The 25,998-nt window shown below is 49.2% G+C and overlaps 1 protein-coding gene across 1 annotated transcript in view; it reads right to left on the reverse strand.

The window, feature by feature from the left end:
• The window catches only part of SAG (S-antigen visual arrestin), a 42,402-nt gene that overhangs the window by 1,725 nt on the left and 14,679 nt on the right, over nt 1-25,998 (reverse strand). Inside the window, exons 6-14 of the mRNA XM_039469905.1 lie at nt 24,461-24,520; nt 19,382-19,458; nt 17,295-17,430; nt 16,329-16,413; nt 14,910-14,982; nt 11,485-11,622; nt 7,758-7,835; nt 6,301-6,324; nt 2,789-2,844 (exon numbers count right to left, since the gene is read on the reverse strand). Of these exons, the coding sequence (XP_039325839.1) occupies nt 2,789-2,844; nt 6,301-6,324; nt 7,758-7,835; nt 11,485-11,622; nt 14,910-14,982; nt 16,329-16,413; nt 17,295-17,430; nt 19,382-19,458; nt 24,461-24,520 (727 nt within the window). The remainder of the gene's footprint in view (nt 1-2,788; nt 2,845-6,300; nt 6,325-7,757; nt 7,836-11,484; nt 11,623-14,909; nt 14,983-16,328; nt 16,414-17,294; nt 17,431-19,381; nt 19,459-24,460; nt 24,521-25,998) is intronic.

Here is a 25,998-nt window from a genome sequence, read left to right on the forward strand (position 1 = left end):
TCAGAGGGCTGAGACCTGGACTTGACATTCCCCAGCACCCCAGGATTAGGGGGTGCATTAAAGCTGAGGACCAATCCCAGCCACGCAGTTTTCCATTTCTGTTAACACATTGATTTTGTTGTTGTTGGGTTTTCACGTGTTTTATATCCCCAGACTAATTGCTATTAATATGAATGGGGTTATTTTTTTTTAGCTTTCTGCCCACCTAGTTTTAGGGAGCACAGTGGTGATTTGATGGTGAGCCCCTGCTCTCGCCTCTGGTGCCCAGCTGACAGCCAGCACTGGGAGGAAGTGTCTATGAGGGTCGCTACATACAGGGCCCTAGAGAGGCTAGCTTGTCAAAACATCCCCTGGGCAAGAAATACCCTGCAGCCCACAGTGCCAAGCAAGGAAATTACACTAAGTGGGACCATCAGCCTTGAAGAGGTGGGCAACAAGGAAGAATCAAATCAGCATCTTCTGGTTCAGTACAGAGCTCTCGACAGGGAACAATAAAAGCTTGGTAGCATGTCACAGCACTTATTACACACAAATTACTTGGCCCCCAGGCTCCAGCAGGGCTAACTACATACAGCTCATGCTTTCTCTGCTTAGAATCTTACCAGCCTAGATTCAGGGAGCCGAGGACTAGGCAGAAAAAACAGGAGAGATGACATTTGGTGACTCATCTATCTCTAGAAATCAGAATTGTGCAACCATGAGGTGATTTGTCTTAACCTTTGCTCCCAGAAATCTCATAGTACAAAAGATCATTGTTTCATCCTGACACTGTGATATGCTCACTGTTAAGGCCATAATGGCTGGAACATGAAAGTTGTATATGGAGAAAGAATTTTTAAAAAGTAAGTCAGGTAGGGCATGGTGGCTCAGGCCTATAATTCCAGCACTTCGGGGGGCTGAAGTGGGCAGATCACCTGAGGCCAGGAGCTTGAGACTAGCCTGGCCAACATGGCAAAACCCCATCTCTACTAAAAATACAAAATTAGCCGGGCGTGGTGGTGCGTGTCTGTAATCCCAGGTTTTTGAGACAAAACCTAAAATGAATGGGGGTGGGGGGGGGACTCATTCTAATGTTTAAATGGCATCTCACTATCAATATAGAAAAGCTATTTGTAAAGTCTGAGAAAAATAAACCCTGCTTGTTTACCACTTTCACTTATAATAGTCCTTATTCCTGTCCCTGTGGAGAGTTCTCATTTAGACAGATCTCTTTTCCCTTCCTGTCAACTAAGCTGCCTTCACGCAAAGAGAATGTTTCTTCAGAATTTCTGAGATTGCACCTATATTATTTTTGCTGCTTTATTTACCTTTTTAGAAAGAGAGTGATTCAGGTCAAATTCATATACCACACAATTTATCTTTTCACAGTGAACACTCTAGTGGTTTCTAGTATGTTCTCAGAGTCATACAACTATTGCTCATGTCACATCCATACAAGAGCCAGTAGATTTACAATTCAAATGAGCTGAGGTGTCAGGAACCCAGCCTGATCCTCTTTTCTAGTATTTTCTGTATTCTTACCATAACTGCCACTGTCAAAAATAGTTATCTTCAGGCCGGGCACAGTAGCTCATGCCTGTAATCCCGGCACTTTGGGAAGCCGAAGCAGTGGATCAGCTGAGGTCAGGAGTTCAAAACCAGCCTGGCCAACATGCTGAAAGCCCCTCACTAATAAAAATGCAAAAATTAGCCTGGTGTGCTGGTGGGCGCCTGTAATGCCAGCTATTTGGGAGGCTGAGGTACGAGAATCACTTGAACCCAGGAGGCGGAGGTTGTAGTGAGCCGAGATTGTGACAGAGTGAGACTCCATCTCAAACAAACAAACAAACAAACAAACAAAAAACAGTTGTCTTCAGCCAGGTGCAGTGGCTCACGCTTGTAATTCCAGCACATTGGGAAGATGAGGCAAGAGAATCACTTGAGCTCAGGAGCTCAAGACTAGCCTGAGCAACATGGTAAGATACTAAAAATCAAAAAAATTAGCTGAGGGTGGTGGCATGCCTGTAGTTCCAGTTACTTCAGAGGCTGAGATAGGAGGATGATTTGAGCCCAGGAGGTCGAGGCTGCAGCGAGCTCCATCATGCCACTGCACTCCAGAAGACTGGGTGACAGAGTGAGACGCCGTCTCAAAAAAAATTATCTTATTTTAAATGCCTGTTAATGTTCTCAAATGAAACATGAAGCCTTTCGTTTCCAAATGAAATGCAAAAAAAGCCTTATGCTCTCAAATTAAGTTTTTACCTAAATCATCTTTAAGTCTAAATCCCGGTCTATTGACAGCAGAGCTTCTGCTTTTAAATCGTTCTTGATAAAACCTAAGGAGATTGTCGCTGTCCAGGAGCAAGGATTCTACATCTTGTTGACTCCAGCTGAAGGTGGATAAACTACCCGGCTCAGCACTGAACAGACGGGCTCTCCCTTCCCACCAGACCAGGCGTCCCCAAACTTTTTACACGGGGGACCAGTTCACTGTCCCTCAGACCGTTGGAGGGCCGCCACATACTGTGCTCCTCTCACTGACCACCAATGAAAGAGGTGCCCCTTCCTGAAGTGCGGCGGCGGGGGCGGATCAAATGGCCTCAGGGGGCCGCATGCAGCCCGCAGGCGGGCCCGCGGGCCGTAGTTTGGGGATGCCTGCACCAGACTATTGCCTTGTAGATGACGTGGAATCTCTTATACCTGGCCACTCCCATGCTCTGAGGTATGGTCAAGAAAGACTAGAAATAAATCAGTAATAAATCTGCAAGCAGTAAACAACGAAAGAAAGCCAAAAACTGACATAACTGACCTAGGTCCTCAGGCTGAGGGTGCATGAGGCGGAACGGGACCTCCGTGGCAACTTCACTAGAAAAAAAAGAATGAAGATTGGTGAGAACACACACACACACACACATGCACACACACACACACACACACTTTTATAAACAGCCAGCAAAGACCTATGGCTGCAGAGATCACAAAAGATCCCCAGGCCCAAGATGAAAGACAATCCAGCACGATTTTTTTTTTTTAAGATGGGAGTCTCAGCCGGGCGCGGTGGCTCAAGCCTGTAATCCCAGCACTTTGGGAGGCCGAGTCGGGTGGATCACGAGGTCGAGAAATCGAGACCATCCTGGTCAACATGGTGAAACCCCGTCTCTACTAAAAATACAAAAATTAGCTGGGCATGGTGGCGTGTGCCTGTAATCCCAGCTACTCAGGAGGCTGAGGCAGGAGAATTGCCTGAGCCCAGGAGACGGAGGTTGCGGTGAGCCGAGATCGCGCCATTGCACTCCAGCCTGGGCAACAAGAGCGAAACTCCGTCTCAAAAAAAAAAAAAAAAGATGGGAGTCTCACTCTGTTGCCCAGGCTGGAGTGCAGTGGCTCAATCTTGGCTCACTGCAACCTCCACCTCCCAGGTTCAAGCAATTCTCCTGTCTCAGCCTCCCAAGTAGCTGGGACTACAAACGTATGTCATCATGCCTGGCTAATTTTTGTATTTTTTAAAAGTAGAGATGGGGTTTCAACATATTGGTCAGGCTGGTCTCAAACTCCTGACCTCAGGTGATCCACCTGCCTAGGCCTCCCAAAGTGCTGGGATTATAGGCATGAGCCACCACGCCCAGCTTGCAGTGGGATTTAAAACAAAACAAAACAAAACAGAAATGATCAAGCAGAAATTGTGAAGGTATTCCAGTCACTTCACTTACACATACGCGGCTAAGGCAGCTAGTCTATTTAGGTTTCCCTTACTCCTATTTAGTAGGTACCGTGATACTGGGGGAGGAGAAGAGGTGAAATCCTGGAGAAAGGATTTTAAAATACATTCTTCGCAACAACATACACCACGTTTAATATGTTAAAATTTCTGCAAGGCTGTTATGTTGCTGGTTGGGCACAATCTCTTGCTATAGGGCAGAATGGAGATGAGCAGGATCCATTTAATTCCAAAAGCTAAAGGGCTGTGGGGTGACTTGGATTTTTTTTTTTTTAACACAGTGTAAACAAACTTTTTTTTTTTTTTTTTTTTTGGCGGAATCTCACTCGTATTGCCCAGGCTGGAGTGCAATGGCATGATCTTACCTTACTGCAACCTTCACTTCCCGGATTCAAGCAATTCTCCTGCCTCAGTCTCCTGAGTAGCTGGGATTATAGGTGTGAGCCACGACCCCCAGCTAATTTTTGTATTTTTAGTAGAGACAAGGTTTCACCATGTTGGACAGGCTGGTCTCAAACTCCTGACCTCAAGTGATCCTCCCACCTCAGCCTCCTAAAGTGCTGGGATTACAGGTATGAGGGACCATGCCCAGCCTTGGAATTTATATAAAATGAAGGAAGGGCCGGGTGCGGTGGCTCAGCTGAGATCAGGAGTTCAAGACCAGCCTGACCAATATGGTGAAATCCCGTCTCTAATAAAAATACAAAAATTAGACAGGTGTGGTGATGCACACCTGTAATCCCAGCTACTCAGGAGGCTGACACAGGAGAATCACTTGAACCTGGGAGGTGGAGGTTGCAGTGAGCCGAGATTGCATCACTGCACTCTGGCCTGGGCAACAAAGTGAGATTCTGTTTGAAAAATAAAAACAAAAGCAAAGGAAGGAAGTAGATGGGAAATTTAGAGAAAGGATAAATAGAAAGGTGGGGAGAGGAGATGAAAAAACCAGAGTTACTCCTCACTTCACCCAGGACCCAGGGCCTTCTACCCAAGGCTTACCTCCAGACCAAGCACCTCTTTTTACAATGAAGCACCCTCATCAGACCCAGGAGCAGCTAGGTCTAAAAGTAAAGGTGGAATCTGGGCTCCAGGTGAGGGAAGGAGATGAGAAGAGTTGGGATGATGGGGAACAAAAGCTCAATGCCTGTCTCAAACATTTCTTAACTTGCCGCTTTTTTGTGCATAATTTAAAAGGCAGCCGTCACTATTTGCAATACCAAAAGGTAGAAACAACCCAAATGTCCATCAACAGTTGAATGGGATAAACAAAATGTGTTATATCCATGCAATGGAATATTACTGAGCCATAAAGAGGAATGAAATACTAGTATATGCTACAACATGGATACACCTTATTCTAATAACACTAAGCTAAGTGAAAGAAACCAGTAACAAAAGGCCACATATTATATGAATCCGTTTACACACAATATCCAGAACAGGCAAATCTACAGAGATAGAAACAGATTAGAAGATACACATGGGACTATAGAGAGGGGAAATGAGAGTGATTAGTTAATGGGGATGAGATTTCCTTTTTGGGTGATAAAAATGTTCTGGAACTGGATAGTGGTGACGGTTGCAAAACAACATAAACATACGTAATGTCACCAAATTGTGCACTTTAAAATGGTGAAGGCCAGGTGCAGTGGCTCACACCTGTAGTCCTAGCACTTTGGGAGGCCAAGGCAGGTGGATCACTTAAGGTAAGGAGTTCAAGACTAGCCTGGATAACATGGTAAAAACCCATCTCTACTAAAATTACAAAATTAGTCGGGCATAGTGGCGTGTGCCTGTAATCCCAGCTACCTGGGAGGCTGAGGCAAGAGAATAATCACTTGAACCCAGGAGGCAGAGGTTGCAGTGAGCCATGATCATGCGACTGCACTCCAGCTTGGGCAACAGAGCAAGACTCCATCTCAAAAAAATAAAATAAAATAAAATAAAATAAAATGGTTAAAATGGTAAAATTTATGCCAGGTATGGTGGCTCATACCTGTAGTCCCAGCACTTTGGGAGGCCAAGGCAGGAGGATCACTGGAGGTCAGGAGTTCAAGACCAGTCTGGCCAACATGGTGCAACCCTGTCTACAAAAATTAGCCAGGTGTCATGCCACACACCTGTAATCTCAGCTACTCGGGAGACTGAGGCAGGAGGACCACTTGAACTCAGGAAGTGGAGGTTGCAGTGAGCCAAGATCCTACCACTGCACTCCAGCCTGGGAGCCAGAGTGAGATTCCATCTATAAGTAAATAAATAAACAAATATAATGGTAAAATTTATGTTATATTTTACCATATACACGTGCGTGTGTGTGCGCGCGCACACACGCACAGACACACACACAAGCTGGCCACGTGGAGTGTGCCAGTTTTCTGGGTGCATATGTATGTGTCCTTACCCAGGTGTAGGCCTAGCTGTGGTCCCAAAGAAATGCCTGTGAGTCACGGTTCTGTGATGCATCTGAAGGCAAGCATCATTCCTAGCACCTCTGAGCACAACTGCCCAGAAAGCAGCTTTTACCAGAAACCGCTCTGGAGCCCCAGGTTTGTTGCCTTTGATATTTTGAGAAACAAGCAAAGAAGGAAGGTGAACAGGCTTACCTGGAGGTGAGCTCTCCCAGAAAGCTAGGAAACACAAAACAGATGCCTGTGGTAACTGTCACAGTGGTAATGCAACCCTTTCCCATGATTCAGAGGCAGGACACACCCTCACTCTCATGGTCCTCACACCCTAACTCACAACCTCCCGGGTCTTTGCATCCCTTAATGTTCAACTCCATTCCTCCTCTCTACCTGTGACATCATCTCTTTCTCAAGATGATTAGTTGAAAAAGGCCAGGCACAGCGGATCATGCCTGTAATCCCAGCACTTTGGGAGGCAGAGACTGGTAGATCGCTTGAGGTCAGGAGTTGGAGACCAGCCTGGCCAACATGGTGAAACCCCGTCTCTACTAAAAATACAAAAATTAGCCAGCCATGGTAGCAGGCACCTGCAATCCCAGCTACCTTGGAGGTTGAGGTAGGAGAATTGCTTGAACCCAGGAGATGGACATTGTAGTGAGCTGAGATCGAACCACTGCACTCCAGCCTGGGTAACAGAGTGAGACTCCATCTCAAAACAAATTAAAAAAAAAAAAAGTCAAGCCCTAACATTCAAGATACGTCACAGAGGTCATTGTGAAATACTTGCTGGTTGCTTTTCTTGACTGCTTAGAGAAACTCCACCCTGTTTTTAGATCCTTTTATGGAGAATCCACTGTGAAAAATAAAACAAACACCGTGCTAACAAAAATGCAAACCAGACTCATGTTCTACTTTGTTAGAAATTTGGGAAACTCTTTTTTTTTTTTTAACTCTTATTTTACTCAAGGGAATTCTTTACGACTTAGAAATATGAAACCAAGACACAGATTCGCTTTGACGGCAGAACTACCCCAAGGCTCATTCAGGTAACAGGCCAGAGCCTTTGGCACTGGAATTTGAAACAAAAATGAGAACTCAACTTATTCCCTTTTGGTAGGATTAAACAAATGGAAGAAATGGGCTTCACATGAAAATAAAAGAGGAGACTTGTTTCCTTAAAATTCAGATATTGGCCTTCTTGTATGAAAAGGAGTCTCCTATGCCCTGTGATTACGAGTGTGAGAAGGGAAGGGAAAGTCCCCACTTTATGGCTGGATACCTTCTAAGATGCAAATACATGGAGATTTGCTGAGTTATTTCACAGCCGTTACTCTTTTCTGAAGGATAACATTTGACTAATCTTCACTCTTGCACATCAACTTCCACCACGTGCACATATGCACATGTATTTTGCAAAGTGCCACTAAGTGTGCACCTATTTCAGAGTCTGCTTCTCCACCCCTTCCCACCTGACATGTTCTCAGACAGAAGCATGGTACAAGACAAACCGAGCCTCTCCCAAGCTCTACTTGGTGATTCAATGGAAGCTGTGGGTCTTTCCTTGCATTCTGTCTCCCTGTCATTCAGGAAAGGGACAGTTCAGACCATCTCGGACCAGGACAGAGTGGCCCGAGGGTTGGTACCGGGACACTTACCCTGACACCGTGAGCTTCACCTTGATCTGGTAAGACACCAGGATCCCCAGGACAGTCCGGTCTATGCCCTCCTTAATGCTGCCCAAACAGAAAGGAAAAGGAGGAGGATGATGGAGAGCAGAGGAGGGTGAAGAGCAGATGGGCGGCCCTTCCGCTCCAGGCAGACACACCGTCATGGAGGCTCTCCAGGGACTGGAGACCTCACTGAGCTGCCGAAGTCCTAGAAGTTAGCATACCTGGGGAGTGGGTGTGGGGATTCCTTGCATGCTCTGGAGGAATTCCTGTGTCTTCTCCTCTGCAAGTTCCCAGAGGGCAGAGCATGCACCCCCTTCTCTGTGCGCACCCCCTTCTCTGTGCGCAACCTCTGCAAACGTACATCCCCACTCATCCTTCTCGGCTCCTCCCTCCTGCCACCTGCCAAAACTTGCCATCTCTGCAAGCCCCCAAGTCCTCCCGCAGGCTCTGCCTGCCTGGATTATCTCACCAACTCATCTCTCACGTGCCAGGCCCTTTCTCTGAGCTCCGTAGCCACCTGCAGTTTCAGCCTCAGAAGCCACCCATGAGCTGCCCCCACCTGGCTTTGCTACTTCATCCCCAACTGTGTCACAGCGCCCCCGCATCAGACTTGCCAACACAACCCAGCTCCAGAATGCCCCCTCCTTTTCTCCTGCCTTCCAAGATATCCAGCCTTGTGTCCCCAGCACCCAGCATCAGACCTGGCACCGAGTGAGAGCTGTCAGTGTTTAAGGGAATGAGCGGGATGTGTGACAGCCTCAGACATGTCCCCAAAGACAGTGCAATGTGACGTTCCTTGACAGAAACATCATTCCAGATCCCACGAATAGGTACTGAAGTCCTACTATCTGGCAGGCACCATGCTGGGCATTTCAACGCAGATGCTTAGCATGTGTGATCCAAAGCATAAGACATGAGTATACCAGGACGTCCAATAACAGAAATTAAGGTATGAAAAAAATCATGAAATGCTAACAAAAATCATGTGAATAATGGTAGAAAACAGGCCCAAGAAATCTGAAGACTATAGGCAGAAGGCAGGGGAGAGTGGAACAGCTCTGGAAAAGGAGTTGGGGTGGTGGCCAGCAGGTGCCGAGCCTGGAAGCGACATCAACCCGGAAGCCTCTGAGAGGAGGTGTCTCGGGCACATGTTTCCAGGCCACAGTGCTCCCCAGAGAGCTCCTTTGGCTCACTGGTATCTGGAGCTCCTTTAAAAGAGGACAGAATAGTCGGGCATGGTGGCTCACACCTTTAATCCCAGCACTTTGGAGGCTGAGCAGAGCAGATCACTTGAGGTTGGGAGTTCAAGACCAGCCTGACCAATATGGAGAAACCCCATCTCCACTAAAAATACAAAATTAGCTGGATGTGATAGCATATGCCTGCAATCCCAGCTACTTGGGAGGCTGAGGCAGGAGAATCACTTGAACCCGGAAGGTGGAGGTTGCAGTGAGCCGAGATCGTGCCATTACACTCCAGCCTGGGCAACAAGCACGCAACTTTGTCTCAGAAAAAAAAAAAAAAAAGAGGACAGAATAGCCAGGTGTGGTGGCTCACCCCTTTAATCCCAGCACGTTGGGAGACTGAGGCAGGCAGATCGCTTGAGTTCAGGAAGTTCGAAACCAGCCTGGACAACATGGCGAAACTCCATCTCTACTAAAAGTACAAAATTTGCCAGGTGTGGTAGCGGAAGCCTCTAATCCCAGCTACTCAGGAGGCTGAGCCAGGAGAATTGATTGAACCCAGGAAGCAGAGGTTGCAGTGAGCCAAGATCACGCCACTGCACTCCAGCCTGGGTGACAGAGTGAGATCTTGTCTCAAAAAATATAAAAATAATTTTTAAAAAAGAGGACAGGATATCTTTATCTGGACTTGCAGAATGTGGCCAAGGACTTGATGAAGAGAGGATGCCTCCAAAGGGAAAAAAGGGGCACAAGTTTGAGATGCCACTACTGCTGGGATTGACTTCTTTTTTTTTTTTTTTTTTATTTTTGAGACAGGGTCTCATTTTATTGCCCAGACTAGAGTGCAATGGCACAATAATAGGTCACTGGAGCCTCAACCTCTTGGGCTAAAGCAATCCTCGCATCTCAGCTTCTCAAATAGCTGGGACTACAGGCACGTGCCACCATGCCCGGCTAATGTTTTAATTTTTTGTGAAGAAGGGGTTTCACCATGTTGCCTAGGCTGGTCTCAAACTCCTAGGTTCAAGCAATCTGCCCGCCTTGACCTTCCAAAGTGCTAGGATCACAGGTGTGAGCCACTGCCCCCGGCTGGGATTCACTCTACCTTGCACTGAATGGGGCTGAGCAGCTGGCGAACGGAACACGCTCTGCCACATGCCTGAGGACACCCTGCAATCTTTGTCCCTTGGCAGCTTCCTGAGCTGGGAGATTTGCTGTGGAGTGGACTTTGCTCTGCTATCAACTGATTCGGTGTCCTTGGATAGTCTTTCATTCTGGCTCAAGCTCAATTTCCTTATCCATAAAACGCATATAAAAACATGTTCCTCACAGAGGGGTGGAGAGTTGAACATGTTTAGAAACTAGTCCACACACAATGGAACATTCCCGCAGTATGGGGCGCCATCATCATTCATATAATTCCTATGCCTTCGAATACGTTGATCTAGGCCCTCAGCTTCCCTGACATTCTCTCTCCCAGAGCTTCACAAATGTGCTCTAGAATCTAACACAACAACTTGGCCAATTATCCTCAGAAAAATCCTCTGACTCCCACCTGCTGTCTGCTAATTGTTCACTGTTCCTCACTCTTGGTCTCAGAGAGTGTTAGCTCCTGAGCGTCAGGGTCATGAGGTCAAACACCCCAGCCTCCTGGCTATTGGCATCATCTTGGAGGTGGTCCACCGGGGCCGCAGAGGGAACCCCCAGCACATCACGTGGGGAGGTGGCAGTGAGTGGGCCTTGAGCCTGGGTTTTGGCTCCAACCCAAAACTCTCAGAGTTCACCAACAGACACACTCCCGGGAAGGGAAGCCCAAAAACATGGCTCGGAAGGATGGTAGACGCTGACTTTGGAACTTCACTGTACAGCCTTTGCTAGATCTGCTGCCCAGATTCAGCCAGTGGTCCTTTGAGTCAGGGTCAGCAGATCAGTACTTAATATCATTTAAATTCAGTGGATACCTAAAGGGATTAGGACCTCCTGTTCTGCGCATTTCCTGATGGACACAGATGAATGACTGAGTGAGTGAATGAATGAATACAGCCACGAGCATTACTCAGTTTACGTGCTTAGGGCATTACACCGGCTAGCTATGCTTCAGAAAGCAGTAGCTGACATTCCTAGAGCACTCACTGTCTGTCAGGCCCCACGCTTTACATGGATTGTCTCACTGAATCCTCATAGCCACTCTGTGAGACTTGAACTATTATCACTCCCACTTTACAGACAGGAAAACTGAGGTTCTAGGGGAACTCAAGGCACTTTCCCAGGGTCAGCAGCAGAGCTGGGATTAGCGCACAGCTGTCTCCAGGGCCCACAGTGCGACCCTCACATCACACCAGGGGTGAGAGTGGAATCCTTGTTTGGACCCCAGCTTCAGGATGTGCGTGTGCACTCTGTACTGCACACACCAGACCCCCATGCTGCATGTGCGTGCCTGTGAGCGCAGCAAGGGGACGTGAAGGGGAGCAGACCGGCGCTGGCCCGCGCTGCCAACGCGTATTCCCTGAGCCTCCGGGACTACTCACATGGTGCTAGAGGCAAGGTTCGTGTCCTCGTGCTTGATCTTCCCATCCAGGGCAATACCTCTCCTTTCTCGGTTGTTAGCCAGCAAGGGCAGCAGCGTCAGCGTCTTGGTCAAACTGCTGTTTGGTGGCACTTTCTCTCTAGAGGAAGAACAGAGGAGATTTATAATCAAAAGAGCTGCCATGGGCCCCATGAGCCCCTATGTGCCATTAGGCATTTTCCAGGATCAACATCCCTGATGGACCTCCTGGGAAGATCAGAACTTGCCTTTTGAGAGGCAGAACAGTGCTTGTGAAATCTCAGGGTGGGCTGGCAGCAACAGGAGGATATTTCTTCAAGCAACTCAGCCTATTCTAAATTGCCGAATTTCTAGAATGTTCTATGGAGTCAATGAGACCAACTGGCTTGAGAGTCAGAGACCACAGTTTCCTCCTGAGACTCTGTGAACCATCCGGTGGCCTGCAAAACCTTCTGGTTAGTGTCAGCAACAAGCCAGGGCCAGGAAGCCTCTTGTTACCAAAAACTGTCCCTATAAGGGGGTCACAGTGTGACTGTGTGGTAAGTTGTCTAGAGGGGCAATGCAGCGACCCACAATTTGTGGCTGACACAGACCGACTAGCTTGGGTCTAAAGCAGCACATGCTTTTTCTCTACTGGATCTTCTTCATCATTAGTCAGGCTGTAGATTTCTCAACATCTGACAGATGGCAGGGACCCTGTGCCAACGGGTGGGTCTGGGATCAAGCTGGGGACACAGCAGCATGTATTTCTCCAGGCAGACACATGGCAGCATGGCCAGGACCATGAAGCAGCTTCTGACGCTGAAGAGTTGGCTCTTCCGTTCACGTGCGTGCTGTGTGCCAGGCCTGGTGCTAAGGCCTGTCCTCAAACACTCCCACCTTACCCTCATCAACCCCATACCAAGAAAGTTCTCCCAAGATCCCCGTTTTCCAGACAGGAAGTGTGCCCACGGTCATATGGCTGCACACTCTCGGACGACAGAGCCCATTCGTGCCAGAAGCACGCCCTCATCCCATGCCTGGCCAGAAGCAGGTGGGGTGTGGCTAGCATCAGGACCATTCTAAGGCTGTTCTGAGACAGCTAGAAGTCTGAACTGCCTCTCCGGGAAAGGATTCCCCTCCCTAATCAAGTTACTCTGGATAGGTAAAAGCAGCCGTCCCGTATCCTGGAAGCTCTTCACAAAAATCTGCCAGAGCCCAAGGTGGCCACATTCTCCCATCTGGGTCCTGGTGGAACCTCTCCTTATGAGCATAATTTGGGCATTGAGAAAAGCAGAAACAGCATTGTGAAGATGACTGAAATGGGAAGAGTTGGCTCAGAGGATGGCCTTTTCTCTTGTGCAGAGCTTGCCAAAGGACTATGCCAAGGCCCTGGGGCCACTTCCCAGAGCTTCAGGATGTGGGTTTGGATGGTGGGGACAGCTTGGGAGTCAGGTCTAACCTGGATCCATGGAAGCCTGCCCACCAAAGCCCCAGGAGCCACTGGGCTCAGGGACGATGGTCCCTGCTCTGCAGCTTTGTCAGTAGTGGCCTCCAGCCTGACACTCATCAGGTGTCCAGTCCAGCTCCCAGGCTCCTCCAGCCTTTGGGGGCCTTTGAGATGCTTTCCAGTTTCCTGGGTATCATTGACCCCCAAATGCACCCAACACTTTGAAAGAGGACCAAGTTTGCTTATACACGTCACTGGAGGTAACAGAATAATTAAAAAAAAAAAAAAAGAAGGAGAAGAAATGAAAGAGGGCCAAGTGATGGAATATATATTAGGGGAAAACTCGGCCAGGCCCCTTTGCTCCCTTGTTGCTGAGCATATGTGCAAAGAGGAACCGGGCCCAAGACCCCCAGGGCACAGGGATGTGCGAGGATGCCCTAAAGGCTGAACAGAGCCCAGGCGTGGCCGAGAGGAGATAATGGGTGGCAGTTCTTTCCAGTTTTCTCCCTCATAGACCTATGTTTCAACTTAAGGTTGAATCTGTTTTGAGTAACAGTAATATTTTCTCCTAAAGTTGCTTGTTAAACATTACCATATAGGCCAGGTGCGGTGGCTCATACCTGTAATTCCAGCACTTTTGGAGGCTGAGGCAGGTGGATCACCTGAGATGAGGCGTTTGAGACCAGCCTGACCAACAGGTGAAACCCAGTCTCTACTAAAAATACAAAATTAGCCAGGCATGGTAACAGGTGCCTGTAATCCCAGCTACTTGGGAGGCTGAGGCAAGAGAATGGCTTGAACCTGGGAGGTGGAGGTTGCAGTGAGCCGAGACGTCACCACTGCACTCCAGCCTGGGCAACAGAATAAGGCTCCATCTCAAAAAAATATACATCTATTACCTTATATTACCTTAAAGAATCAGTTTGTCGCCGGGCGCGGTGGCTCAAGCCTGTAATCCCAGCACTTTGGGAGGCCGAGGTGGGTGGAGATCGAGACCATCCTGGTCAAGATGGTGAAACCCCCCCTCTACTAAAAATACAAAAAAAATTAGCTGGGCGTGGTGGCGGGTGCCTGTAGTCCCAGCTACTCAGGAGGCTGAGGCAGGAGAATTGCCTGAACCCGGGAGGCGGAGGTTGCGGTGAGCCGAGATCGCGCCATTGCACTCCAGCCTGGGCAACAAGAGCGGAAACTCCGTCTCAAAAAAAAAAAAAGAATCAGTTTGTCTTTCATCACTCCCCTACCCTAACCTTCCCCTAACCGTGCTAATATTTTTTACATACAATGTTGCTTAGAACACGCCAGCAAGGCAAAGAGGAAAGACCTGCTCAAGCTGTCCTCTTGCGGGGCTGGAAGTGGGGCACAGGGGGTCATCGCCCCCCACCTCAAGCCATGTATTGAATGAGTCTGTTTGACGTTGTGGCACACAGCAAAGCTGAGCACGTCTCTCAGGCCAGCATGAAGGGACCATGGCAGGATTCTCATTTCTTTTTGCTTCTGACAAAGGGGCAAAAGTCACTCACAACAACCAGCTAAGAATGGGTACATTCTAACCCAGCTGTCACTGGTATCAGATTTTCAATTTGAGATCAAAGATAGGGAACCCCAGCCTGGGTTGACAGTTTATTTGACCATCTTCTGGAAGGTGGGGATAGTATCAAATTCCTAACAATTCATTCCAAGGATAAACAGAAAAGGCCAGCGGATCCCATGGTGACATCTCCGTCTTTATTTCCTCCTCTGCGTCATTCTTTAGCTTGGATTAATCCTCAGCACTCCCGTGAGACAGGCACAGAGGGGTGTGTTAGACGCAGAGCTGAGATGCTAACTTTCTGTGCAGCCCTCGAAGGGAGAAAGAGGAAGGAAGTGGAAGGCTGGCGGGCTAGCTGAACATTCTAGTTCCCTCTTCAGCAATAAACGGTGAGGAACGTGACACAGAGGGCTGAGCCACCCAGGAAACGGAAACCCAACAAGCTACTCACTGTGCTTCCTCCATGGCCACGGGCTTGACGTAATAATCACTCGAGTAGAGAACCACATTGGCCACCTGTTCCACTGCAAAGGAAGACGGGAATCGGGGGTCAGTGCTGGTCCCCCACCCCCGCCGCTGCCATTCGTGCACCCTGCGGCCTCCCAGGGGACACACTGCTCTCGCTGCCTCCCTGATGATGGTTTCCCTCCACTTCCCAGGCTTGGCTTTCTCAGCCCTCGGCTTCAAGACTGCACTTTATTTTTTATTTTTGAGATGGAGTCTCACTCTTGTTGCCCAGGCTGGAGTGCAATTGTGCCATCTTGGCTCACTGCCACCTCTGCCTCCCGGGTTCAAGCAATTCTCCTGCCTCCGCCTCCTGAGTAGCTGGGATTACAGGCACCTGCCACCATGCCCGGCTAATTTTTGTACTTTTAGTAGAGACAGGGTTTCTCGAACCTGTCTTCATGTTGGCCAGGCTGATCTCGAACTCCTGACTTCAGATGATCTGCCTGCCTCGGCCTCCCAGAGTGCTGGGATTACAGGTGTGAGCCACCGCACCCGGCGCATATCAGAATTTCTGAACCTCATCTATGATGGACTCACAGGGAAAGAGAAAAGTGGTATATAACACCCAGGCCCACTGCTTATCCTGGCTTGCCTGGGATAGCCCATTTTAGGACTGGAAGCTCCACGTCCTCAGTCCTGGACTACCTGGACAGTTTGTCAACCCAAGATGTGTAAGTCTAACTGTCTTGGTCATCGAATGTTTGAGTTAAAAATTGAACTTAGAGGTTACCCTCACAGGTCATTTCATCATGTCTTTCTCATGAAAGAGCCATGTAAGACCATCAGCTAAGATCCCTGTGCTTTGATGCCCTTTGAGCTGAGGAAGCATGTGGGAACAGCAGGCAGGAGGCGCCTTCCCTGCAGGATATGGCAAGGTCGGCCAGACATGATGGCCACTGGAGGTGAGACAGTCACACTTCACCATTTACAAAGCGCTTCCACATGGAACCTCTCCTTAGAGCCGCACAAAGCCTTAGAAGACAGGTGAGGAGCCCCTGCTGAGGATGCCAGCTAGGACTGCAGAGCCCACAGCATGAGCCCACAAATTAGGCCTGACCCACAACACTGTGTGGCACCTGTCCACGACAATGATGACTGTTGGGCCCCTGCAGGAAGGCATGACCATGGAAAGAGATCACTTGTCAGGAATTTTGTTCCACGACAAGAGCCAGTCTAAGTGGGCAGGAAGTTGAATGAGAAAACAGGGAAGGTCTTTCTCCCTCTGCAGTCCTGCTGCCTATCATAGCAGAGACAGTTCCAAGGACCCAGAAGGGCCTTATCAGACCAGAGAAGCAACCCCTCAGGAAACAGGATCAGAAATTCTAGGAGACTCTGCCCTCTACTTTTGAGAAGAAGGTCCTACCGAATGCTTTAATCTTCTTCACTGTCTTCTCCGTGTTGTTGGTGACAGTCACGGTCACAGGGATGGGCTCCCCATGGAAATAGATCTGGAAAAGTCAGCAGACAGGTCAGAAGAAGAGAATAGCTGTGGTGGTGTCTTTAATCTCACAGCTTTCTAGATTCATCTCAATCCCTTTCACTAGAATAAAAGCAAGGGGATTTAAGGCAGATGAAGTGACAGTCATTCGTTTCTTCTGAGGAAGGGCCTGAAACACATTCTGCCCACCGGTGGGAAGCTGGGGAGGGGAACGGAGTTCTGAACGTCAGTCACATCAGAGGAGGCCAGGGGTCAGGGGGTTCTGGGGGCAGGACGAGTGAAGTGAAAGGAAACCACTGGGAGAGCCAAGTGCTGGTGTGCCACCCAGCAGAGCCCGTGTACTCAGCCCCGATGGGCACACCCGCACACTGTACATACACACAGTGCACATACGCTGACTGCTGACTAGAGGAATCAGAGTCAGCCTCGGCCAGCAGCTCCCACCTTTTCCCACCATGACACCCCAAAGAGATGATCTCGCAGACACCACCGTCCCACGTGGTTTCTACGAAACTTAAATTTCCCAGGAAGTAAAGAATTTGGGATACCACAGCTACTGATGTTCCATTGGTGAACGAGGCCCATGGGGTGGAGAGGGCAAAGATGGCTGGGGCAGACATGTGGAAGACACCGCCCCTTCCTTCTGCAGTCCCTCGGGACAGCCAATGGGTAGAATGAAAGCCAGTTCCACCCTCTCTAAGGACCATGGTGACCAGCTCCAGGCTGTGAAAACAGGCCCACAACTTACACATGTTGGTGCTTTAACTATCCTAGAAACAAGCTTCCTTGCAAGGCCCCCATGTAGTTAGGGTCTGGGGCTGGTGGAGAGAGGCGTGTGGGGCTTCCCCGAGGCTGGCTGCCCTGGGGGGACTAGCGATGGGAGCTGGTTACCTCTTTGCCGAGAGAGACGGCAAGGTGGAGGGGCTTGTCAGACATGAAGAACTGCCAGGCCGCCTCGGCTCGGGGCTGGGGACCCATCTCAAGTGGGGCATGCTGTACTTTGCGGATCAGCAATCGCACGGAGCTCCTGCAGGGAACAGTACAGACAAGCAAGACATTCACACCCAGACAGCTTCAGGGAGACCTCTGTTCTGTCCCCACATCACACGGGGATGCTCCAGGAACACTCCCCATGAAGACAGGGTGGACGGGAGGAGGGCAGGCATGCTGGTCAGAGCCTGAGGCAGCCCCGATGGCAGGAGAGCCTGGGGGTCTGGTTCCAGATCCTTTCCCTGGGATCCCATAGCTTGTGGGATGTGGGGGCCAGGCAATGTCCTGAGGGCCAAGCTTAGCCTCTTAGGCTCCATGGGTTCCCGGCTCTGCCTCTCTCAGCCAGGCTGAGATGTGAGGGCGTCAAGGGCCTCATGGAACAGCCGCCATATACATGCGAGCTCCACGACTACAGCGGACTATCCCGAGCCTCCAGAGATGTGTACGTGGGGCATGAGGGGACAGTGTGGAGGCCAGGCAGAAATCTTGTTTATGTAAAAAAAGAAAGCAGTACCAGGGTCTGGGAGGACGGGAGGGACTGGGGGTAGGCTTAATGGCTGTAGAGTTCCTGCTTGGGGCAATGGGTAATTTTTGGGTATAGACATCGGTCACGGCTACACAACACTCAGAATGTACTTAAGCCACTGAATGGTACATTTAAAAGTGGTTAAAATGGGCTGGGCGCAGTGGCTCACGCCTATAATCCCATCACATTGGAAGGCCGGGACAGGTGGATCACTTGAGGTCAGGAGTTCAAGACCATCCTGGCCAACATGGTGAAATACTATCTCTACTAAAAATACAAAAATTAGGGCCGGGCACGGTGGCTCACGCCTGTAATCCCAGCACTTTGGGAGGCCAAGGTGGGTGGATCACAAGGTCAAGAGATCGAGACCATCCTGGTCAACATGGTGAAACCCCGTCTCAACTAAAAATACAAAAAATCAGCTGGGCATGGTGGCGCGTGCCTGTAATCCCAGCTACTCGGGAGGCTGAGGCAGGAGAATTGCCTGAACCCAGGAGGTGGAGGTTGCGGTGAGCCGAGATCGCACCATTGCACTCCAGCCTGGGTAACAAAAGCGAAACTCTGTCTCAAAAAAAAAAAAAAAAAAAAAAAAAAAAAAAAAAAAAAAATTAGCTGGGTGTGGTGGGGATGCCTGTAATCTCAGCTACTTGGGAGGCTGAGGCAGGAGAATCGCTTGAACCTGGGAGGCAGAGGTTGCAGTGACTTGAGATCGCACCACTGCACTCCAGCCTGGGTAACACAGTGAGACTCCATCTAAAAAACAAAAACGAAAACAAAAACAAAACAAAACAAAAAATACCTTTTAGAAGAAATAAAATTTCAGAAAAAAAATGGTTAAAATGGCAAACTTCATGTTGTGTACATTTTACCACACACACGCACACAAAGAAACCAAAAAAAAAAAGGAGGGAAACCTGGAAGCTTTTAGGGGCTTGCATGAACCCTGGAGGTTGCTACCTTCCCTGTCATTTTCTTTTCTTTTTTTTTTTTTTTTTGAGACGGAGTTTCGCTCTTGTTACCCAGGCTGGAGTGCAATGGCGCGATCTCGGCTCACCGCAACCTCCGCCTCCTGGGCTCAGGCAATTCTCCTGCCTCAGCCTCCTGAGTAGCTGGGATTACAGGCACGCACCACCACGCCCAGCTAGTTTTTTGTATTTTTAGTAGAGACGGGGTTTCACCATGTTGACCAGGATGGTCTCGATCTTTCGACCTCGTGATCCACCCGCCTCGGCCTCCCAAAATGCTGGGATTACAGGCTTGAGCCACCGCGCCCGGCCCTTCCCTGTCATTTTCTTGTTTTTTTATTTTCTCCCAAAATGATCAACCTTTGACCTCTACCCCACACGCAGATGGTACCCCAGCCATGCCAGCCCTGTGGGAAGAGTTCTGTCCCACAGAGACAAGGTGGGGGCGGTCCATTCTCTCCACCTGCACCCCACCTATTCCGCAGCCACGCTCTTACTTCTTGGGGATTTTGTCCTCTTCGGTATCGGCACTGTCTGTGGCAAATGCTTTGACCTCGAAGTCAACCCCACAGGACTGTTGGGGAGAGAGAGCAGACAGGCAGTGAGAAGCGCCTCCGTCCCTGGGTGCCGGGCCAGGGGGCCACACCTCCCGCAGGCCACATGATGTGGCACTGTCTTTTTGTCTTGGCCATGTCCTATCCAGGGCGGGACCATTTAGGGATTTGGGAGCGTACTAACAGTGAAACAATGACAGTAGCACGGGGAGGGTGCCATTGGCCCAAAGCCCCCAGAGAGAGGGGATCCACCTGCCCCGTGAACCTCCTACTGCTGTGGAGAGTCCCTCGCAGCCTGGCTGTCCTTGCCTCCTGCCACTTTGCACACTTAGGTGTCCCCAGCTGTGTCCCCGTGAACGTTACTGACTTCTGCCTACAGCAGGAGCCAGAGGAACAGGCACTCACAGGGCCAGCATGGGGGTCCAGGAATGCCCTGATAGGGTATGGAAACCCTGACCCCCAGGTCACCTGCTGTTCAGCGGCAGCCTCACGTGGCCAGGCAGCAAGGGCACCCAGTGCTGGCAGCTTGATTTTTTTATTTTTAAAGACAGAGTTTCCCTCTGTTGCCCAGGCTGGAGTGCAGTGGCATGATCTTGCCTCACCACAACCTCTGCCACCTAGATTCAAGCAATCCTCCTGCCTCAGCCTCTTGCGTGGCTGGGATCAGAGGCGCACACCAACACGCCCAGCTAATTTTTGTATTTTTAGTAGAGACAGGGTTTCACTATGTTGGCCAGGCTGGTCTCGAACTCCTGACCTCATGATCCACCTACCTGGGTCTCCCAAAGTGCTGGGATCACAGGTGTGAGCTACTGTGCCTGACCAGTTCAATTTTTTTTTTCTTTTTTTTTTTTTGAGACAGAGTTTCACTCTTGTTACCCAGGCTGGAGTGCAATGGCGCGATCTCGGCTCACCGCAACCTCCGCCTCCTGGGTTCAGGCAATTCTCCTGCCTCAGCCTCCTGAGTAGCTGGGATTACAGGCACGTGCCACCATGCCCAGCTAATTTTTTTTTGTATTTTTAGTAGAGACAGGGTCTCACTATGTTGACCGGGATGGTCTCGATCTCTTGACCTTGTGATCCACCCGCCTCGGCCTCCCAAAGTTCTGGGATTACAGGCTTGAGCCACGCGTCTGGCTGGCTCAATTTTTTAAAAGGAAGCCGAACATGGAATTCGGAGTGAAATCTCCTAATTTTTAAATTAACTAAATAAAAAGACTTAAGCATTGCATGAGTTGAACAAATGCATCTGCCAGTGACCTTCCCCCAATTTCCAGCCCCTGGCCCCCTGTGCAAGCCCTCTGTAACTTCCCTCATCTCTGCACCTTCACAGGCATTGGGGAGCCAGAGGAGGGCACCAGCCTGCCCTCCACCATTGCCAGGAGGGAAAGTAGAGCTGGCAAAAATTACGGGAACCCAGCTCTGTCCATGTGACATATGAGGAACAGATTTATTGGTTCTGCAACCAGGGAATCATAGAAGTCCTAAACTCTAGGTTGAAAATGAATATGCAGCTGGGCGCAGGGGCTCACACCTGTAATCCCAGCACTTTGGGAGGCTGAGGCAGGTGGATCACGAGGTCAGGAGTTTGAGACCAGCCTGGCCAACATAATGAAACCCTATCTCTACTAAAAATACAAAATTTAGCTGGGCACGGTGGTGGGCACTTATAATTCTAGCTACTCTGGAGGCTGAGGCAGGAGAATTGCTCGAGCCCGGGAGGCAGAGGTTGCAGTGAGCCAAGGCACCACTGCACTCCAGCCTGGGTGACAGAGCGAGACTCCGTCACAAAAAAAAAGAAAAAGAAAAAATAAATAGGCATCCTTCCCTGCCATTAGCCGGCCATTGTTCAGCCACATTAGTGCCTGTTCTGCTCGCCACCTGCCCTCCCCAACCTCCTTCAATGCTGCTCCTGCAAAAGCTGTCCTCTTTCATGCCCAAGTATAGGCTGTGCCTTCCTTCTGAAACACTTCTCTTTCTCTCTCTCTCTCTCTCTCTCTTCTCTCTCACACACACACACACACACAGAGAGAGGATAGATAGCTTTGACAAATTCCTATGTAGTTTTCAAGCCCCAGGGCAAAGGGCCCCCAGGCATCCAGGCACTTCTCTCAAGCTCCCTGGGCCCAGGACGGACCCTGTTTCCTGAAGCCCTGCAGCTGCGCTAAGACCTCTCCTCGCTTAGAAGAGGAAACAGGTGGTGCTTTGTTAGGCCCATACAGTGTTGTAAAAATCAAGAAAGCTCACCTAAAAATCTGAATCTGCAGTCTCTCTTATAGAGCACTGTAAGATCTAACACAACCAATCGCATCCTCATTGTTCTCTGCCCCCCTCTTCTACAATCACCTCGTTTTCCCGTCTTGGCTGCCCATACCCCACCCTGTTTTCTTGGAACAGTAGCTTTGAGACGTTTTGAAAGTTGGATTCACAACATAGCCCTGTAAACAGACACACACATGAAACAACTCTCCTGACACCATATTCAGCTTCCCCATATGTAACGCATTCTGAGATTTTCCGATCCTTTCCATTTTGTTCTCTTTTTTTTGAGATGGGGTCTTGCTGTCACTCAGGCTGGAGTGTAGTGGCACTATCTTAGTTCAATGCAACCCCCACCTCCCAGATTCGAGCAATTCTCCTACCTCAGTCTCCTGAGTAGCTGGGATTACAGGTGTGCACCACCATGCCTAGCTAATTTTTGTGGGTTTTTTTGAGGCGGAGTCTTGCTTTGTTGCCCAGGCTGGAGTGCAGGAGCGCAATCTTGGCTCATTGCAATCTCCACCTCCCGGGTTCAAGCAATTCTCCTGCCTCAGCCTCCTGAGTAGGTGGGATTACAGGCACCTGCCACCATGCCTGACTAATTTTTGTATTTGTAGTAGAGACGGGGTTTTGCCACGTTGGCCAGGCTGGTCTCAAACTCCCGACCTCAGATGATCTGATCTGCCTGTCTTGGCCTCCCAAAGTGCTGGGATTACAGGCGTGAACCACTGCGGCCAGCCTGTTCTATTCCATCCCATTCCATTACGTTCTGTTCCGTTATATTCCATTCTGTTCCATTACATTCCATTTTTTAAAAAATGCCATTTCAGATCCACTACATTGATTTCACAAGCCACTAATGGGTCAGATGCCCCACGATAAAAACACTGACTTGTCATCACCTATCACTGCCCATCCCATAATCCAGTTACAGAACCTGCCACTCTGCCCTCAGTTGTATCTGTGTGGCTCCCTTCCTCAGGAATCCCAGATCCCAGTGGCTTACAGGGCCCGAACCCATGAGTCCTGGCACCTCCCTCTCCTCCTGTCCCCCCGGAGCCCCGTCCACCGGGTTCACTCCTCTCTCACACACCCTCAGCCCCCACAGCACATGCTTGGCCAACTCAACTCCATTCTCAACCTCCGTGGCCATAGGGACCGTTCAGAAAGTCAGAACCTGTCATTCACAGCCTGCCAATGGCTCCCATCTCATTCAGGCAAAAACCCAAGTCTCCATGACATCTACAAGGGCCTTCAGGATCTGGCCACACCTCCCCTTCCACTCTGACCTCAGTTTTCCACTTTCTTTTTTTGTTTGTTGGTTTTTGAGACACGGCCTCACTCTATCACCTCACTCTATCACGCAGTGCAGTGGCACGATCACAGTTCACTGCAGCCTCTGCCTCCAGAGCTCAAGTGATCCTCCCACCTCAGCCTCCCAAGTAGCTAGGACTACAGGCACATGCCACCAAGCCTGGCTAATTTTTGTATTTTTCGTAGAGATGGGGTCTCATCATGTTTCCCAGGCTGGTCTTGAACTCCTGGGTTGATTCACTTGCCTCAGCCTCCCAAAATGCTGGGACGCCAGGCCTGAGCTACTGCACTTGACCTTCCCTTCCATCCCTTGCCCCTCTCACTCAGCAGGCAGCCTCCTCACTGCCCCCGGAATACCAGGTGAGGTGCACCCTCTACCTGGAAGGCTCTCCCCTGGGAGACTGTGGCTTTCCTCTTTGCCTAATTACAGGCCTTCTTTAACCACCCTCAACACACATATTGCCACATATGCCCCTTGTCTCTCACAAGCCTCTTGCTCTCCACAGCATCTGTGGCCACCTGACGTGCCAGGTCGTTACTTGTTATTTGGGTCTTGCCTGGGGCCCTCGGTTAATGCGTGAGACTCCTGGGGGTCGAGTCTCTGTGATTTTGTTCACAACGATGTTGATGGTTAGTAATTGCTGAACACAAATGATGCGTTCCTAGACGATCTTTACGCTGATCACTCTACTTTTGGGTATGTTTGAAATTTTCCATGATAAAAAGCTATCTTTAGAAGTCTGTTGAAGGAGTCAGCGTGGCGGCTCACACCTGCAATCCCAACACTTTGGGAGAACAAGGCAGGCGAATCACTTGAGATCAGGAGTTTGAGACCAGCCTGGTCAACGTGGTAAAACCCCATCTCTACGAAAAATACAAAAACTAGCTGGGCGTGGTGGCACCTGTAGGCCCAGCTACTCGAGATGCTGAGGCTGGAGAATTGCTTGAGCCCAGGAAGCAGAGGTTGCAGTGAGCCCAGATCACGCCACTGCCCCCCAGCATGGGCGACAGAGTAAAACCCTGTTTTTTTTCTTTTTTCTTTTTTTTTTTTTTGAGACAGAATTTCACTCTTGTTACCCAGGCTGGAGTGCCATGGCGCGATCTCGGCTCACCGCAACCTCCGCCTCCTGGGTTCAGGCAATTCTCCTGCCTCAGCCTCCTGAGTAGGTGGGGTTACAGGCACGCGCCACTATGCCCAGCTAATTTTTTTTTTTGTATTTTTAGTAGAGACAGGGTTTCACCATGTTGACCAGGATGGTCTCGATCTCTTGACCTCGTGATCCACCCGCCTCGGCCTTCCAAAGTGCTGGGATTACAGGCTTGAGCCACCGTGCCCAACGTAAAACCCCGTGTTTTTTTGTTGTTGTTGTTGTTGTTGTTTTGTTTTTAAAAAGGCTATTGAAGGAATGAGCAAATCCATAAACCCATAGCATTTCTTCTTGAACTAACCTTCCCTGTGTCTTGTGGAGCTGGCTGCAACATCACTGAACAGGGCAAGTAGTCAGGAAACTGTGGAAAGAAACATTTATTTCAGAGGGGTCTGTTCCATGAGTAATATAGAATCACCATGTAAAAATTAGAAAATAAAGCAAGAAAAAAGAAAAAACACATTCACCTAAACTCTTAACACCCAAATAGACGTTGCTAACATAACCTTCCCAAAGTTTCCTGCTGTACACATAAATAGATGTTTTGTTTGGAGACGGAGTCTTACTCTGTCACCCAGGCTGGAATGCAGTGGCACAATCTTGGCTCACTACAACCTCTGTCTCCCGGGTTCAAGCAATTCTCATGTCTCAGTCTCCCAAGTAGCTGGGATTACAGGCACACAGCACCACGCTCATCTAATTTTTGTATTTTTGCCGGAGATGGGGTTTCACCACGTTGCCCAGGCTGGTCTCAAACCCCTGATCTTAAGTAATCCACCCACCTCAGCCTCCCAAAGTGCTGGGATTACAGGCGTGAGCCACCTTGCCTTGCCACACACACAGATATGTATATGTGGGAAGACATTTTACAGAAATGGGACCAAGGGATGGGCATGTCCTGTAGTCTGTTTATTCGCATCATTAACTCGCCTTTTTCAGAAAGCATCGTGGCCATTTTTCCACATCATCAAATACAGTTCTGAATCATCCTTTTTAGGGCTCTCTATACATTTAATGTAGCCAGTCCCTTTTGCTGGCTACTTAAGTGGGCTTTAGTTTTTTTGTTATTATAAACAATGCTATAATAAATCAGTTTTAGCCGGGCGTGGTGGCTCAAGCCTGTAATCCCAGCACTTTGGGAGGCTGAGGCGGGTGGATCACGAGGTCAAGAGATCGAGACCATCCTGGTCAACTTGGTGAAACCCTGTCTCTACTAAAAATACAAAAAATTAGCTGGGCATGATGGCTCGTGCCTGTAATCCTAGCTACTCAGGAGGCTGAGGCAGGAGAATTGCCTGAACCCAGGAGGCGGAGGTTGCAGTGAGCCGAGATCGCGCCATTGCACTCCAGCCTGGGTAACAAGAGCGAAACTCCGTCTCAAAAAAATAAATAAATAAATAAATAAATCAGTTTTAGCCAATTAATTTCATAAGCTGCATTGCTAGAAAGAGAAGCACACTTTTTAAGATTTTCAATACACATCGACATATTGTCTCTAAAAGGTAACGCCACTTCAAACTCTCAGCGCAAGTACATGGGAGCCCCTGGGACCATATAACTTTTTTGTAAATGTGATTTTGTAAAACAGTTTTGATAAACATAGAATAACACCAAATCTACCATTCAAGCTATTTTAACCGTACAGTTCATTGGTATTGAGTACATTCATGCAATCCTGCGATAATCAGCACTATCGCTCACCAGAACTTTTTCATCATCCCAGTCTGAAGCTCTGTTCCCATTAAACCGCAACTCCCCATCCTCCATCCCCCTAGCCTGTGGGAAGCTGTATTCTGTCTCTGTCTGTATGAATCTGATTACTCCAGGTATCTCCTAAAA

The sequence above is a fragment of the Saimiri boliviensis genome, chromosome 5 (genome assembly GCF_048565385.1).
Source record: "Saimiri boliviensis isolate mSaiBol1 chromosome 5, mSaiBol1.pri, whole genome shotgun sequence".
Taxonomy (NCBI): Eukaryota; Metazoa; Chordata; class Mammalia; order Primates; family Cebidae; genus Saimiri; species Saimiri boliviensis.